We start from the raw sequence: 18,039 nt of genomic DNA, 5'->3' as shown, positions 1-18,039 counted from the left end.
TTGATTAGGTGGTGTTGGATGATAGGTTGGACTTGATGATCTTGAAGGTCTCTTCCAACCTGGTCTGGTCTGGTCTGGTCTGGTCTGATCTGATCTATTCTATTCTGTTCTGTTCTGTTCTATTCTGTTCCGTTCCGTTCCATTCCATTCCATTCCATTCCAACCCCTCTACCATGGGCAGGGACACCTCACACCACAGCAGGTTGCTCATAGCCACCTCCAGCCTGGCTGCAAACACCTCCAGGCAGGAGGCTTCCATCACCTCTCTGGGCAACCTGTGCCAGCCTCTCACCACCCTCGTGGGGAACAACTTCTTTCTAATGTCTTCTGCAAGGCTTCTCAGACAAACCTACAGCCCACTGAGGTGCACTGCAGGAAAGGGGACTGCAAGGTGTCCTGAAGAGTGCTGGAAAAGGGGACTTCTGAAAACAGATGCTTCCCTTAAACTCTGGAGTGCTGAAAGTTTGGAGGTTTGCAGAGGGCACGAGATACTTCGAAGTGATGAACCCTTGGAAAGTTGGCCTACCAAATGGTAGGAATAGTAGAAGGCCTGAAGTAGTAGGAATGAAGTAGACCTTAATTAGCTCAAGATAGTCTTAAAGCTGCCAGTGTTTTAGTAGCTACTCTGAAGTTAAATTTGACAATGTTGAAGTTCCTAGTAAATATTTAATGAAGCCTTTTCAGGAAGAGTGATTCTGTTCCTGCTTTCCTGCACCTCATTATAATGTTTAAAATGTCAGTAGCTTTTCTTTCTCAATTACCAGTGGTAGGATGGGAGAATATTGTGCTTAAAAGCCTGGGAAGCACTGTGGGCACACAGTAAAGTGTGAATTTATAGCACACACACCCTGAGCATTCTGCTATGGCTGTTTGGGGTGAGGGGGAGAGTGCATGCTTGATTTATCTGTCTTGGCTGACAAATGGAAATGAACCTAAATTAAGTCTTTAGCCATGAATCCTGGCTGATTTGCTGGAAGGCTTTTAGGACCCAAAGTCTTGGCTTGACAGATTAATGAGTAGATGTTAATCTGGGTTTCTTGAGCAGGAATCTGTTGTTGTTCTCCAGTCACCCCTTTTCTTCATAGAATCATAGAACCATTTTGGTTGGGAAAGCCTTTTAAGAGCATGAATTCCAACTGTTCTCTAACTCTACTGAGGGCTAAGCCATGGCCCTCAGCACCATGACTCTATGTTTTTTAAACACCTTCAGGGATGGGGATTCAACCTCCTCCCTGGGGAGCTTGTTCCACTCTTTGAGAACCCTTTCAGCGAAGTTTATTCTAATGTCAACCTAAACCTCCCCTGGGGCAACTTAAGCCATTTCTTCTCATCCTATCACTTGTACTTAGAAGAAGAGATCAACCTCCACCTGGATCCAGCCTCCTTTCAAGGAGTTCTAGAGAGTGAGAAGGTCTCCCCACAGCCTTTTATTCTCCAGACTAAACACCCCCAGGTCCCTCAGCTGCTCCGCCCCAGCCCTGTTCTCCAGACCCTTCCCCAGCTTTGTTGCCCTTCTCTGGACCTGTTGCAGCACCCCAATGTCCTTCTTGGAGGGAGGGGCCAAAACCTGAACCCAGACCTCAAGGTGTGGCCTCACCAGTGCCCAGTACAAGGGACAATCACTCTTCTCATCCTGCTGGTCACACCATTGCTGATCCAGCCCAGGATGCTTGTGGCCCTCTTGCCCACCTGAGCACACACTGGTTCATGTTCCATTGCTGTTGACCAGCACCCCTAGGTCCTTTTCTACCTGGCAGTTTCCAGCCATTCTTCCCCAAGCCTGGAGTGTTTCAGGGCAGTGTCCAAGTTGGAGCTAATTGTCTTTTGGCCAGAGCTATACTGCTGGGATTTGGTGATGGGAGGAGAGAAGATGGCCCTTTTCCTGGAGTGTTTTCAGTTAGAGCCCTGTCTGCTAGCTAGAAACTAGAAGCATCAATCCAAACTGCACTCCTGCCCCTTCCTCAGGCCACCAGTCTCTGTCCTTTGGTCACAGCTGCAGGTTGTGGTTCTAAGCTGTATGCCTTTCTGGGGTTAAAATATGCTACTTTTGTGCAGTCACTGCTTTTGTGGGTGAATTTTTACCTCAGCTGGCTAATCCCCAGTCTCTGACCTTGCTAAGGAAGTGGGAAACCTTGAATTTCATATTCACTTGCCTTTTTTTCCCCCCTTCTTTATCTGCATCTGGTTCCACATCCTTCCAATTGCTTTTCTTCTCCTGATTTAAAGCATTGCTATCTGGATTGGCAGGATTTTAGGAGCTGAGACAGATATGTGAAGATGCAGAGTGGGAACAGGGTTATTAGTTCTGTTTCTAAGTGAAAATGAAACAGATGTTGCCTTGCTCTGCACCTTTGTGAGGTGCTTTCATCCTGTTCTGCCCCTCCTTCTATCCCCTCACCTTTGAAATAATTCAAGTCAGCCAATGTTTGGCTTAGTGTGGAGGTCTCCAAGTTCCTGCAGCTGAAAAAGGCAGCCAGGCAGAGAAGAGAGATGTGGGCTAATGAACGGTGTGGAATAATCTCAATGCCAGAGACCAGCCTGATCTTGCAGGTAGCCTCTCTGACAGCTAATGAAGGCTGTGCTCATAACTGCAATCTGGTAGCTGCAAAGGCTGCTTGGCCACGAGACACAAAGCAGTGGGAGAGGTGTAGCAAGTTTGAATGCTGCTTTTGATGAGCTTATGGCAGGAGAGCCATGCTGTGGGTGTGTTGGGGTCAATAAATGTCTGTTCAGAGCTGCAGTCTTTTCATGCGTTCCTATGGGAGAGAGCTTTTCTGTGCTGTAATTGATTTGTCTGAATAGTGACACAATGTGGAATGCCTAAGATAAGGAAATGGGAGGGAAAGCATTGCCAGAGCAACAATGGCAGAAGTACATGCTGCAGACAGCCCAAAAGCTGATTCCTGTAGCTCAGGGAGGAGAGGCAGAGCTGGCAGTGACACTTTGTCGTCAAGAGCTGTTCAGCACAGCCCTTGAACACGTCCAGGGATGGGGCATCCCCTACCTCTTGAAGCAACCTGTTCTCACCACCCTCATGCTGAAGAGCACCTTTCTAAGCTCCAGTCTAACCCTGCCCTCCCTCAGCTTCAAACCCTTCCCCCTTGGCCTGTCTCTAGACACCCTTCTGAAAGGTCCCTCTCCAAGCCTTCCTACAAGATCCCTTTAGGTATTGGAAAGCAGCTCTGAGGTCCCCCCGGGGTCTTCTCCCCTCCAGGCTGAACAACCCCAGCTGCCTCAGCCTGTGCTCACAGCAGAGCTGCTCCAGCCCTCTAAGAAGATGCTCTGGGTTTGCACACAGTGTGTAGTTAGATTAAAATACAGCTGGGGAATGTTTAGCTCCAGGGTGATCACCAGAGCCAGTAAACCTAAGGCTGCCTGCAGCAAGTCAGTGTTCTGACTTGCTGGAAGAGGGCAAACCTCTGATCACTTTTTCCTGCTCTGGTCATTCACTGCAAGCTGTGTTTGGCTCCCCTGCCAACTGCATCTTCTCCATTATTTCTGCTGTGGCTTGTTAATTTGCTCTTGTCACTGTATGAATCAGTTTTACTGCCCTTTCTCTCTAACAATACATTTGTATTTCAGGGAGCTGATTCACCTGCTCATTCACCTCTCTGAGGCTCTGCATGAAGCACAGCTTAAACTCATCCTGGTCATCCCTCCTGCTGTTGCAGCAGGGTGAGTATGCCTGCTCAGATGGCAGATGAGAAATACTTGCTTGTCTGACAGACAAGAAATTCAAAGCTTTGTTTGTAGCTGTCTAGCTTACATGAATAACAAACTGAGTGTGGGTAGCCCTCTCTTCAAGCATATTTCACAGCATCACACATTGTATTGAATTGGAAAGGACCCCCAAAGGTCATCTTGTCCAACCCCCTGCAGGCAGCAGGGACATCTCCAACCAGAGCAGGCTGCCCAGGAGCACATGAAGCCTGACCTTGAATGTCTCCAGGGATGGGGCCTGAACCACATCCCTGGGCAGCCTACTCTAATATTTCACCACTCTCATTGTGCAGGGCTTCCTCCTAACTTTGCCCTGCTCCAGTTTCAAACCATTGCCCTATGTCCTATCCCTTCTGAACAGCCCCTCCCCAGCTTTCCTGTAGGTCCCCTGCAGATGCTGAAATACAGCTCTAAGGTCTTCTCCATGCTGAACAACCCAATTCTTTCATCCCAGGGTAGGTGCTCCAGCCCTATGATCATCTTTGTGGTTTCCTCTGGACCCTCTCCAGCAGGTCCATGTCTCTCCTGTGTTGGGGGCCCCAGAGCTGGACACAGTACTCTGGGTGAGGTCTCAGCAGAGCAGAGCAGATTGGCAGAATCCCCTCTCTCACCCTGCTGGCCACACTGTGATAGCTATGCACATTCATCTATACCACTGAACTTGTGATGTCACAGTAACTTGCAGAGGGACTTCCTGTTCAGTTAACCATAACATCTGGTGAGAACTTTCAGAACAAGAGCAGAAACAGTTGTGGAGCTTAATCACTTGTTGCCAAGGAGTGAGAAGTGCCATAAAAGTAGCATGCAAGAGAACTTTTTGTGCCTCTGGGCATGATTTCAGCTCTGACAGATAACAGTTGCTCTTTAAGTAAGAAAAACAGAGCTCCAGGAAGGAATTTTATCTAGAAAAGGGCCCTGGGTTCTCAAGATTATTTATTTTGACTTGGATAGTTCATGTGTACAGCAAATGCATTTGGTAAGGGGATAATATTTGTAAGTGATAATGATTCTGTTCTTTTTTGTGCATTGATGTGGATCTAACAGATGTGCCAGTTTATATCCTTTTCTGCCTCAACAGCAGTTAGCAGTTCTTATCTTTCAGTGTTTATAGCAGAAAGATATTTGATTCTTAAGACTCTATTTGTTAAAATCCCAAAATGTGGGAGATGAGAGTCATAGAGTCACAGAATGCTCTGGGCTGGAAGGGACCTCCAAAGCTCATCCAGTTCAACCCCCTCTGCACTCAGCAGGGACATCCTCCACTGGAGCAGGTTGCCCAGAGCCCTCTCCAGCCTCACCTTGAATACCTCCAGGGATGGAGCCTCAACCACCTCCCTGGGCAACCTGTTGCAGTGTTCCATTACCCTCATGGTGCAGAACTTGTTCCTCACATCCAATCTCAATCTGCTCTGCTGTAGTTTGAAGCCATTGCCCCTCATCCTGTCTCTGCAGGCCTTTGCAAACAGTCTCTCTCCATCCTTCCTGTAGCCCCATTCAGGTACTGGCAGGCTGCTATGAGGTCTTCCTGGAGCCTTCTCTTCTCCAGGCTGAACACCCCCAGCTCCCTCAGTCTATCCCCATAGCAGAGCTGCTCCAATCCCTTGATCATTTTCATGGCCTACTCTGGACCTGCTCCATCAGGTCCAGGTCCTTCCTGTGCTGAGGGCTCCAGACCTGCACACAGTACTGCAGGTGAGGTCTCCCCAGGGCAGTGTAAAGTGGCAGAACCACCTCTCTGGCTCTGCTGGCAGCACTGCTTTTGATGCAGCATGTTTTTTTCCTTATATGTGGGAGGAATTTGAATCCTCTTAAATTTTTTACATTTTTAGGACAAGAGTCTACATTGTCTTTGAGTGCTACAGAATAAAACTGAGAGCCCCCACTTTTACTGTACCCCAGGTTTTTTGCTGGGAAGAAAAGGGGACTCCAGTAGTGTGTATTTCAGGGAGATTATCTCTGTTCCTTCAGGGGTTTGTATCATGAAGCTGTGATGCATCTAAGTGAGAGTGAGCAGACAGAGCTGAAGACAAGGGTGGAAGGTGATCCAGAATACCAGCAGAGTGATTTGACTTCATTATTGTCATTTCAAATGGAACTGTGGGCCATGCCAGTGCTGTACAGCTTGGTTAGCAAGAGCTTTGCCAATTCTCCTCCTGTACTCAGCACTGGTTAGGCCACACCTTGAGTCCTGTGGCCAGTTCTGGGCTCCTCAGTTTAAGAAGGACATTGAGACACTTGAACATGTCCAGAGAAGGGCAACAAGGCTGGGGAGGGGTCTGGAGCACAGCCCTGTGAGGAGAGGCTGAGGGAGCTGGGGTTGCTTAGCCTGCAGAAGAGGAGGCTCAGGGGAGACCTTCTTGCTCTCTGCCACTACCTGAAGGGAGGTTGTAGCCAGGAAGGGGTTGGTCTCCTCTCCCAGACAAGCAGCACCAGAACAAGAGGACACAGTCTCAAGCTGTGCCAGGGAAAGTTCAGGCTGGAAGTGAGGAGAAAGTTCTTCCCAAAATTGGCCATGGGAATGTGCTGCCCAGGGAGATGGTGGAGTCACCATCCCTGGAGGTGTTCAAAAATGGCTTGGATGTGGCACTTGGAGCCATGGTTTAGTTGATCAGATGGTGTTGGGTGACAGGCTGGACTTGATGATCTTTGAGGTCTTTTCCAACCTTGTTGATTCTATGATACCCAGGTGCCATTTGGTCACATTTGGCTGCCCCTCAGGTCAAAAGATGTGTGGTGGCCTTGCATCATGGGCATGACTGGCTGCTGTGCTCCATGGTGGTGAAGTGTTTAGGGTATACAGCAGTGCTGCCAGGATATACAAGGAGTATATGTTCTCTGGGTGTTCTCCATGTGTTCTCTAGGTGAGCAGGGGGAGTGGATTAGATGATCTCCAGAGGTCCCTTCTAACCCCCATCATGCCTTTCAGGGAATTGTGGTAATGAAGGTTGTCTTGTCCCCAGAACTGTTCACATTCTGCATCTCTGCATTCTTCTACTCTCTCCATAACTGCTCCTCAAAGGTAATGAGAAGAGGAAAGAAGAAATGGCCTCAAGTTGCACCAGTGGAGGTTTAGGTTAGACATCAGGAACAATTTCTCCCCCAAAAATCGTGGCTAAGGCCTGGAACAGGTTGCTCAGGGCAGTGGTGTTGTCCCCATCCCTGGAGGGATTGAAAAGCTGTGGAGCTGTGATGCTGAGGGCCATGGTTTAGTGGTGACCTGGCAGTGCTGGGTTAATGGTTGGACTGGATGATCTTCAAGGTCCCTTCCAACCAAAACCATTCTGTGATTCTAGGAGTGTCCCTGTCACATGTGGGTAACTTATGTTACTTATGGCTGTGTCATGGGTGATGCCTTGTTCCTGTCAGAGGGAGAAGCTCCAAATCCCTGTTCACAGGGTCACAGGGTATCAGGGCTTGGAAGGGACCCAAAGGGTCCTGCCAGAGCAGGACCATAGAATCCAGCACAGGTCACACAGGAACACATCCAGACAGGCCTTGAAAGTCTCCACAACCTCTCTGGGCAGCCTGTTCTGGTGTTCTGTGACTCTTACAGTAAAGAAGTTCCCCCTTGTGTTGAGGTGGAACCTCCTGTGCTGCAGCTTACATCCATTGCTCCTTGTCCTATCCCAGGGAGCAAGTGAGCAGAGCCTGTCCCCTCCCTGCTGACCCCCATCCTTCTCAGGTATTTATAAACATTTATTAAACCCCCTCTAAGTCTTCTCTTTTCCAGACTAAACAGCCCCAGGTCCCTCAGCCTCTCCTCCCCAGGCACTGCTCAGTCCCCTAAGCATCCTTGCAGCCCTCTGCTGGACCCTCTGCAGCAGATCCCTGTCCCTCCTGAACTGGGGAGCCCAGAACTGAAAGCAGTACTCAAGATGAGGTCTGAGCAGTGCCGAGTAGAGGGGGAGGAGAAGCTCCCTGGCTCTACCAGACACACACTTCTTCATACACCCCAGGATCCCATTGGCCTTCTTGGCCCCCAGGGCACATTGCTGTCCCATGGATAACTCGTTGTCCAAGTTAGTTGCTTTCAGGAGGTTTGGTGTGGGCTGTGTCCCGTGGGGCTGCAGACTGAGGAGGCATAACCTGCTGCAGAGGCTTAGAGACACGGAGCAGGCTTCCTGCAGTGCCGGAGCGTGGTGCAGGGGGCTCTGCTGCCTGCAGAGCAGGCGAGAGATGTGCCACACCTGCTGATCCTGGGCTGTTTATGCCTTATCTCTGAGTTTCGCCTCGTGGAACAGACACCTCCTCCTGCTTATGCAGATACTTCTGGCGTGCTGAGCTTGACTTCCTGATGATGAGAAGTGGGGCAGGCTCCCAACAGTCAGGTTGTCAGCAGTGAGAGACTGGCTTTTTTTCCCCCCCTCCCAAGTTTCCTTTTTCCTTCCAGCTGTTCAGCAATCTTGTGCCTGCACATGAAAAGTCAGTGACGTTAAGTCCGTGGTGGAGAGCCATTAGTAGATGTTTGTCAGATGAGACTTAGCAGACAGCCAAAGAAAACCATTCCCAGTGTCTCATTTTCCTGCCCTTGGGGTGTAAAGCAGCATGGGCAGGCTCCCAGCCACTGTGCTTTATGACCATTTAACAGCACACTTTCAGGTGCTCTTGTGCAGCCTCCTGAGTTTCCTGTGGGCTGTCACAACCTTGCACTGTGCCTTCATTTTCAAGGTGCCAAAAAGGGTGATAAAATGGAATAAATCTCTCTTCTCTGCCTGGACTTCTCTCTGCATTCATCTCACTTTTTTTTTGTTGAGCTTTCTAGTGAGGGCTGGTGGCACTAAGAGAGAACAGCATCTCTGCCTGTATGATTCTCTGATTCTCCATCTACAGGTTGGAAAAGCCCTCTAAGCCTATCCAGTCCAACCATCAACCCAACACCACCATGGCCATCAAACCATGGCCCCAAGTACCATATCCACAGGTTTCTTGAACACCTCCAGGGATGGGGACTCCACAGCCACTCTGGGCAGCCTGACCACTCTTAAAGCTCCAACCTGACCCTCCCCTGCACAATTTCAGGCCAGTTCCTCTCCTTCTCTCACCTGAGACTAGGGAGAAGAGACCAACTCCCACCTCACTGCAGCCTTCTCTCAGGGAGCTGCAGAGGGCAATGAGGTCTCTCCTCAGCCTCCTCTAGGCTGAACACCCCCAGGTCCCTCAGCTGCTCCTTAATAGACTTGTAGCTATGCAGGGCTTAAATGCTGCCTGCTGAGAAGATTTAGGGACCTTGTTGTAGGTGAGTAAAATGTTGTCTGTGTGCTGAGATCATTTAACTGTGATGTCACTTCTGGAGGTTAATGATGTAGCCTTGTCCAAACCTATTCCTGAATATAGGATGGGTGCTTTCTACCATCAGAATCAGATCTAATTTTAATCTTCAATAGCTGCAGGAAATCCAATTGCAGTCTGTTTTCTGTAAAACCTGTGGGCTTCAGGATGGGTTTAGTTACTTTGTGTTTTCCTCTGTTGCACAGTTGAACTGCTTTATATCCTTAACTTGAGGGCACTTGTTTAATACAGAAATCCTTTTGCTTCCACATGTGGCTGCCCACCAGCTTTGGATAGGCAGAGAGGGAGAAGCAGAGTGTTGAAGGCTGGGGCATAAGGGAACTAAATAAATGCCATTTAAATTGGCAAGCAGGGCTGTAAAACAGAATCAGAGAATTGCTTCAGCTGGAAAAGACCTCCAAGATCATGGGGTCCAACCACCAACCCAACACCACCATGGCCACTAAACCTGTGCAGAGTCCTTTTCTTTAGCGACTGAAGGATTCTGACATCCCAGCTGCATTGTGAGGAGATTCCTTCCTATCATAGTGTCATAGTATCAGTCAGGGTTGGAAGGGACCACAAGGATCATCCAGTTCCAACCCCCCTGCCATGGGCAGGGACACCCCACACTAGATCAGCCTGCCCAGAGCCTCAGCCAGCCTGGCCTTAAACACCTCCAGGGACAGGGCTCCAACCACCTCCCTGCACAACCCATTCCAGGGCTTCACCACTCTCCTGGGGAAGAACTTCCTCCTCCCCTCCAGCCTCAATCTCCCCACCTCCAGCTTCATTCCATTCCCCCTAGTCCTATCACTGCCTGAGATCCTGAGCAGTCCCTCCCCAGCCTTCTTGGAGCCCCCTTCAGATCCTGGAAGGCCACAATGAGGTCACCTCAGAGCCTTCTCTTCTCCAGACTGAACAGCCCCAACTCCTTCAGTCTGTCCTCACAGGAGAGCAACTCCAGCCCTCTGCTCCTCCTCCTGGCCCTGCTCTGGACACCTTCCAGCCCCTCCAGATCCCTCTTGCAATAGAGGCTCCAGAGCTGGAGGCAGTACTGCAGGTGGGGTCTCCCCAGAGCTGAGCAGAGGGGCAGAATCCCCTCCCTGGCCCTGCTGGCCACACTTCTCTTGCTGCAGCCCAGGCTCTGCTTGGCTTTCCGGGCTGCAAGTGCACACTGAGAGCTCCTGCTGAGCTTCTCCTCCCCCAGCACCCCCAAGGCTCTCTCCTCAGGGCTGCTTTCCAGCCAGTCCCTGCCCAGCCTGCATTTGTGCCTGGGGTTGCCTCCACCCAGCTGCAGGACCCTGCCCTTGGTCTTGTTGCCCCTCCTGAGGTTGGCTTGTGCCCAGCTCTCCAGCCTGTCCAGGTCCCTCTGGATGGATCCCTTCCCTCCAGCTGCCTGCTGCCCCACACAGCTTGGTGCCATCAGCAACCCTGCTGAGGCTGCACTCAGTGCCACTGTCCCTGGCACCAACTCAAGCCTGAGATACCTGAGTTCTGGTGTTCTCTGCAGCCTGTTTTGTGAGTCATTCACTCACAGCACAGCACAGCATTAGTTTTTAGTGCATTATGATATTATCCAAGTCTCAGGGCAACACAAACTGTTGTTTCTTTTTCTCTAGCTGTGGTGTGACTTGTTCCCTTTTCCTGGCATACAGTCTTTTAGGAAGAAGTTCTTCATAGAGAGATTGGCCATGGGAATGTGCTGCCCAGAGAGCTGGTGGAGTCACCGTCCCTGGAGGTGTTTAGGAAGAGCCTGGATGAGGCACTTGGTGCCATGGGTTAGTTGATTAGATGGTGCTGTGTGATAGGTTGGACTTAATGATCTTGAAGGTCTTTTCCAACCTGGTTAATTCTATTCTATTCTATTCTATTCTATTCTATTCTATTCTATTCTATTCTATTCTATTCTATTCTATTCTATTCTATTCTATTCTATTCTATTCTAGTTTGGACCCCTCAGTTCAAGACAGGCAGGCAGCTACTGGAGGGAGTCCAGTGGAGGCTACGAGGATGACTGGAGGACTTGAACATCTCTCCTATGAAGAAAGACTGAGAGTCCTGGGTCTGGTTAGCCTGGAGAGGAGAAGGCTGAGAGGAGACCTGAGCAACATCTATCAATATCTGAGGGGTGGGTGTCAGGATGAAGGTGCCAGGCTCCTTTTGGTGGTGTCCAGTGATAGGACAAGGAACAATAGGTACAAGCTGGAGCCCCGAAAGTTCTGTCTCAGTGTGAAGAGAAACTTCTTCACTGTGACAGTGTTGGAGCCCTGGAGCAGGTTGCCCAGAGACATTGTGGAGTCTTTGGAGACTTTCAAGACCCTTCTGGATGTGTTCCTGTGGGACCTGGGTGATCCTGCTTAGGCAGGGAAGTTGAACTCAATGATCTCTAGAGGTCCCTTCCAACCCCTGACATTCTCTGATTCCTGTGGGTCCTGAGGTTGATACTCAGTGTTCCCTGAGCAGAAGAGGAGGTATCAGCAGGATGAGGTCTTCCTCCAGAGCACTGTGATACTCCTACTGGAGGTTTCTCCTTTTCCATCCTTGGGGCTATTTCACATCTTTTCTTATCACAACCTGCTTCCTCTTCATTGGCTCTCAGCTCAAGCTTGAAGTTTGCACAGACTCCTCAGGCCAGTCACACCCCTTCCATGTGTAGCCCTCCCAGAGCTGGAGGCATTACTCACTTCACCACCACACTGTTATCTCAAAGAGAGTTCAGGCCATAAGATGCAGAGGACTTAAAAAGGAGAAAGCTTTTAATGAGCACTGTTTCTAAGGATGATGCATCATGTGTGTTTCAGTTCATCAGAGCTCCAGGGCAGATCTGTGGATCCTTCCTGTCTTTGCATGGCTGTTGAGGGCCTCTTTTGTGGCTAACAGCTGAGAGATTGGAAGCCAGGTTCCTGTGTCAAGAGTTAAGTGAGAGTCATTCAGGTTTGCCTCAGAATATGAATGCTTAGGAGCTTCTTCTGATGTGTGGATGGCTTTGCTGGTGAAACTTTGTGCTCTAGAGAAGATTGCAGGTGTTGGGCATGCTTTTGGCTATTGCCCTCTGTACTGCTGTCCTGGCTCCCAGTAAGCCAGAGTGTTGCATGCCTTGTCACAGCATCACAGAATGCTAGAGGTAGGAAGATCATTGAGTCCAACACCCTGCCAAGACAGGTCACCTAGAGAAGGTCACACAGGAACACATCCAGGCAGAATATCAATGTCTCCAGAGCTGGAGACTCCACCATCTCCCTAGGCAACCTGCTTCAGGGCTCTGTCACCCTTTAACTCCAAAGGTTCTTCCTCATGTTCAGATGGAACTCCTGATGTTCAAGCTTGTGGCTGTTACCCCTTGTCCTGTCACTGGGCACCACTGAACAAAGCCTGGCCCCATCCTCCTGACCCCCACCCTTGAAGTGTTGATAAGCATTGATGTGATCCCCCCTCAGTCTGCTCTTTCCCAGACTAAAGAGCCCAAATTCTCTGTGCCTTTCCTCATAAGAGAGATGCCCTCAGCATCTTTGTAGCCCTTTGCTATACTCTATCCAACAAACTCATTCCTCTTGAACTGGGGAGCCCAGAACTGGACACAATACTCCAGATGTGGTCTCACCAGAGCAGAGCAGAGAGGGAGGAGAATCTCCCTTGACCTGCTGGCCACACTCTTCTCAATGCATCCCAGGATGCCTTTGGCCCTCTTGGCCACAAGGGCACATTGCTGGTTGTGCAGCAGGACTCCAGGGTCCTTTTCCCCAGGGCTGCTCTCCACATGTCCTGATGTCATCAAAATGACATCACATGTGCAGCAGCTGAGGAGACAGCTCAAAGGGGCTGTTGTGTGCTTCCTTGCACTAACTCACTGCACCACAGAGCAAGGACTGCAGCACTTCTTCAGGAAGGCCTTCTCCAGAAGAGCTGCAGTACTTCTTCAGTTTCCTTATTAGAGCTGCAGCCCTTCCTCAGAAATAGAGACATGGAAACTAGGTCCTTCAAAAGCTCTTCCCAGCTCAAGAGAGAACCTTTGCAGCATTAATGCAGGTCTCTCTGGAAAATTGAGGGCTGCTGTGCCTTTGTGTCCCAGGGATGTTCAGTGGTGATAATAAGCACTTGAAGATTTTTGTGCTTTGGCTAAATCAAAAAATGAGAGGGATTCCTCTATCTTCTCTCCTGTCTGCTGCTTCTTCCCAGCTTGCTTGCTGCCTTCTTATGATCTACCTCTCTTCCCACCTGATAGCTCCTTTTTAGAGCAATTTTCTGTTGCTATTAATTGCAGTCTATTACAGATCAAGCCAAGGAGAACACTTTAAAGCATTTTTCTAAGATGCTCTATCAGTCACTTTGTCACACAGCTGCTGTTCAAAATGCTAATGCAGGCTCTGCTAGAATTGAAGTAATTGCTATCAACAGTGTTAGCACTCTAAGTGCATCTCCTTTTGGTGGTAGGGAGAGGGTGGAAAACAGCACAAACCTGAAGAATTCAGGTCGTCATGGTGTGTCCAGTTCTGGTGTCTCCAGCAGAAGAAGGACACAGAGCTGCTGGAGGGAGTCCAGAGGAGGCCACAAAGGTGCCCCAAGGGCTGGAGCAGCTCTGCTGGGAGGATAGGTTGAGGGAGCTGGGGGTGTTCAGCCTGGAGAAGACTCCAGGGGGACCTTAGAGCTGCCTGCCAGGACCTGAAGGGATCCTGCAGGAAGGCTGCAGAGAGACTTTTGCTGAGGGGGTCTGGAGCCAGGCCAAGGGGGAATGGTTTAAACTGAGGCAGAGCAGGGTTAGAGTGGAGCTTAGGAAAGAAGTTCTTCAGTATGAGGGTGGTGAGACTGCAACAGGCTACCCAGGGAGGTTGTGGATGCCTCCTTCCTAGAGGTATTCAAGGCCAGGCTGGATGAGGCCTTGGGCACCCTGGGCTAGTTGAGAGGTGTCCCTGTCCCTGGCAAGGAGGTTAGGGGGAATGATCTCTGAGGTCCCTTTCAACCTAAGCCATTCTGTGGTTGTCAGAGCTCGTGGCCAGAAGGAATCTCTGTTGTTTGTATAGAGGTGCATCTGGGTTGTCTAAACACAAACCCAAGAGTTGAAGCCACCTTGAGCCCTCTGAATTGTTTAACACATTTTGCCTTGACCAAAATTTGCTTTGTTATGGTAGCTGTGCCTTTCAAGATTGTTTTGCAGTCAGCCACTGTACTGAGGTTTGGACCTTGTGTTGTCATTGTCCCTCCTGCTGCTGTGCTGCATATTGACAGGGTAGTGGATTCAGAGAATCACAGAATGCTTTGGGTTGGGAGGTCACCTAGTCCAGCCCCCTGCACTCAGCAGGGACATCTGCAGCTAGAGCAGGCTGCTCACAGCCCCAGCCTGACCTGCAGTGGTTCCAGCCATGGAGCATCTCCCACCTCTCTGGGCAGCCTGGGCCAGGCTCTCACCACCCTCAGTGTCAAACATTTCTCCATTCTCTTCAGTCTCCTTCTTTTAGTTCAAATCCATCATCCCTTGTCCTGCCACAACAGGCCCTGCTCAAAACTCTGTCCCCTGCTTTCAAGTACTGCAAGGCCACCAGAAGGTCTCCTTGGAGCCTTGTCCAGGCTGCCCAAGCCCAACTCTCTCAGCCTGGCCTCACAGCAGAGGGCTTCCAGCCCTGCCAGCACTGCTGTGGCCTCCTCTGGCCCTGCTCTAGCAGGTCCCTGTCTGTGCTGAGGACTCCAGAGCTGCCCCAGCACTGCAGGGGAGGTCTGAGCAGAGCCCAGCAGAGGGGCAGAATCCCCTCCCTGCCCCTGCTGCCCACACTGCTGGGGATCAGCCCAGGACAGGCTGGGGCTGGGCTGGCAGCACTCATCTCCAGCTTTTCACCCCCAGCACCCCCAAGTCCTTCTCCCCATGGCTGCTCTCCAGCCCTTTATCCCCCAGGCTGGGTTGATATCTGCGATTTCCCCAGCTCAGGTGCAGGACCTTGCACCTGGTCTTGTTGAACCTCCTGAGGTTCCCATGGACCCACTTGCCAAGCTCCAACAACTTTCTGCACTGGGATTTAGAGACACCCACCTGGAGCTGGTAGAAGGCATCTATCTGAAGTGCAATTTTTCACCTGAAATATGTGTTGCTTGCCTGTCCCTGGATGGCCTTGTCTCTAGAGGAGCAGTGATGTATTCCTGGCTTCTAGCTGTGGGAAATAACATCTGCTGCTTAAATGAACGAATCCTAGAGTCTCAGTCCTCCAAGCCAATTGTTTTGTTTCTTTATGCATTCATAAAGTTGCTGGGATTTATTCATAAACCTTTATTGCCCAGGAGGATGCACTAATCACATCCTATTCAATTAATGCTGGTACATAAGCCACCTATCTGTGCCTTCCATGAATGCCTGGCTGCTGTGTTAACTACAACACCCTCTTTAACTTTGTGAGTAAATAGGAAGCTGGCAGAACATTAATCAGATACAGGGCCAGCCTGAAACCTTCACAGTGCCTCTGTGTGGCTTAAAGCCTACAAGTCTGTGGGATTTAATTCTATCACTGTGCAGAATCCTGAAGGCAGTCTTCAGGAAGGACATTGAGGGGCTGGAATGTGTACAGAGAAGGGCAGTGGAGCTGGGGAAGGGTTTGGAGAGCAGGGCTGGGGAGGAGTAGCTGAGGGAACTGGGGGTGTTTAGGCTGGAGGAGAGGAGGCTGAAGGGAGACCTCATTGCTCTCCACAAGTCCCTGAAAGGAGGTGGGAATGTTGGTGTCTTCTCCCAAGGAACAAGTGGATGAGAGGAAGCAGCCTCAGGTTGCACTGGGCGAGGTTTCGGGTGCACATCAGGAACAATTTCTTCCTTGAAAGTGTTGTCAAGGCCTGGGACAGGCTGCCCAGGACAGTGGTGGAGTCCCCATCCCTGGAGGGGTTTCAAAGCCATGGAATCCCCATCTCTGGAGATGCTGAAAAGAAGCAGAGATGTGGTGCTGAGGGCCATGGTGGTGGCTTGGCCTGGAGTCACAGTTGGAATCCATGACCTTAAAGGTCTCTTCCAGCCTCAACAACTCTGGTTCTATGCTTTTCTTCCTGCCTTTCTTGCCTGTTTCCATCGTGGCTGTACTTGAAAGTGTTTAATTTATAGGATAACAAGGCTTCAGCTGAAAAGTGCTTCCCATTGTGTGTTAAATACCTCCTGTCTTCAAACTCCCTTTGGGTTTTAACTCCTGCCCGTGGCTGAGAGCGTGCTTTAATGCATCTTCCATGCCTTATTTGTTGGAATCGCTGCAGACTGTTAATCACAAATGGAGCAAAAGCCATGGCAACAAGTATCATCCACAATCAAATGATACTTCAGAGTTCAGCAGCTGGCAAAAGACTGATAAAGGAGACACTGAACTGGATGTGGAATGCCAGAAGCAGCTGGGATGCTGGGAGCTGAAACGTTGTTCCTTTTGTGTTTACCCTGATTAGCATTTAAAGAGAGAGCATAGTTAAATGTAAGCAGTTTACTTAGGAATTGGTAATTGAGACTCCTTTGATATGTATTAAGATCAAAGCAGTCTGGCAGCAAACACTATCTGAGAGGAGGCTCTTCTAAAGAGCTAAAAATGTTGGGTTTGCTTAGGGAAAGACAGCCTGGAAAACGCAGCTTTGCACAGGAGATCAAGTCCAAGATGCAGGAAGGCAACATATTGAATCATCTGTCGAGCTAATTGAATTCAGCTTGTGCAAACAAAAACTCAGGCTGATCCCCCAGCTGAAGCTTGCATCCAGAGCTGAAGGATCCACTGCAGCCTTTGCCTTTGGATTGCTCCTGAAATGTTCTGGCCTGAAAGAAAACTTCCCTCCCAAACCAATGTGTTTGTTTCAGTCCAGACATTTCCTGTGCTCCCTTACAGCACTTTTTAATGTACCTGCTGGTAGTGTGCAGAGGCAGTGGCATCACAGTCTCACAGTATCACTAAGGTTGGAAGAGACCTCAAAGATCATCGAGTCCAACCTGGCACCACAGACCTCATGACTAGACCATGGCTCCAAGTGCCACATCCAATTCCTTGAACACCTCCAGAGATGGGGACTCCACCACCTCCCTGGGCAGCACATCCCAATGACTAATAACTCTCTCTGTGAAGAACTTTCTTCTCACCTCCAGCCTAAACCTCCCCTGGCACAGCTTGAGACTGTGTCCTCTTGTTCTGGTGCTGCTTGCTAGAGAGAAGAGACCAACTCCCACCTGGCTACAACCTCCCTTCAGGTAGTTGTAGAGGGCAATGAGGTCAGCCCTGAGCCTCCTCTTCTCCAGGCTAAGCAACCCCAGCTCCCTCAGTCTCTCCTCACAGGGCTGTGCTCAAGGCCTCTCCCCAGCCTCGTTGCCCTTCTCTGGACACCTTCAAGTCTCTCAATGTCCTTCCTAAACTGAGGGGCCCAGAACTGGACACAGGACTCAAGGTGTGGCCTAACCAGTGCTGAGCACAGGGCACGATGACTTCCCTGCTCCTGCTGGCCACACTGCTCCTAATGCAGGCCAGGATGCTGTTGGCCTTCTTGCCTTCTTGGCACAGCCAAGGGGTGGGAATGTGTATGGAGGCTGAGCAGGAGGAAGGAATCTTCCTTGCAAGCTTTGCTAGCATAGGGAATGCCTGCAGAGCTTCCACGGCAGCAAACACAGGGTGAATCACAGAGCCATAGAATCAATTTGGCTGGAAAAGCCCTTTGAGAGTCCAACATTCTCTAAGTCTACCAAGGCTAGGGCTAAACCATGGCCCTCAGCACCACATCTCTGTTTAACACCTCCAGAGATGGGAATTCAACACCCTCCCTGGGCAGCCTGTTCCAGTGCTTGAGAGCCCTTTCAGTGAAGAGGTGGTTCTCTGAGGGAACCCAGATTGTTTAGGCTGGAGAAGGGGAGGCTGAGGAGAGACCTCATTGCGCTCTACAGCTCCCTGAAAGGAGGTTGGAATGAGGTGAGGATTGGTTTCTTCTCCTTAGTATCAGGTGATAGGACTAAAGGAAATGGCCTGAAACTGTGCCAGGGGGGGCTTAGGTTGGAGATGAGGAAAAATGTCTTTGCTGCATGAGTGGTCAGGGATTGCCTCAGGCTGCCCAGGGAGGTGGTGGAGT

At 50.2% G+C, this 18,039-nt stretch overlaps 1 protein-coding gene across 1 annotated transcript in view; it reads left to right on the top strand.

The window, feature by feature from the left end:
• CHID1 (chitinase domain containing 1) overlaps window positions 1–18,039 on the top strand; it is a 164,263-nt gene that overhangs the window by 22,775 nt on the left and 123,449 nt on the right. Inside the window, exon 8 of the mRNA XM_054171978.1 lies at window positions 3,583–3,675. Coding sequence (XP_054027953.1) covers window positions 3,583–3,675 — 93 coding nt within the window. The remainder of the gene's footprint in view (window positions 1–3,582; window positions 3,676–18,039) is intronic.

Source organism: Dryobates pubescens, chromosome 22, assembly GCF_014839835.1.
Source record: "Dryobates pubescens isolate bDryPub1 chromosome 22, bDryPub1.pri, whole genome shotgun sequence".
NCBI lineage: Eukaryota > Metazoa > Chordata > Aves > Piciformes > Picidae > Dryobates > Dryobates pubescens.
The sequence above is the reverse complement of the archived record's forward strand: the minus strand, read 5'-3'. Positions and strand labels throughout refer to the sequence as shown.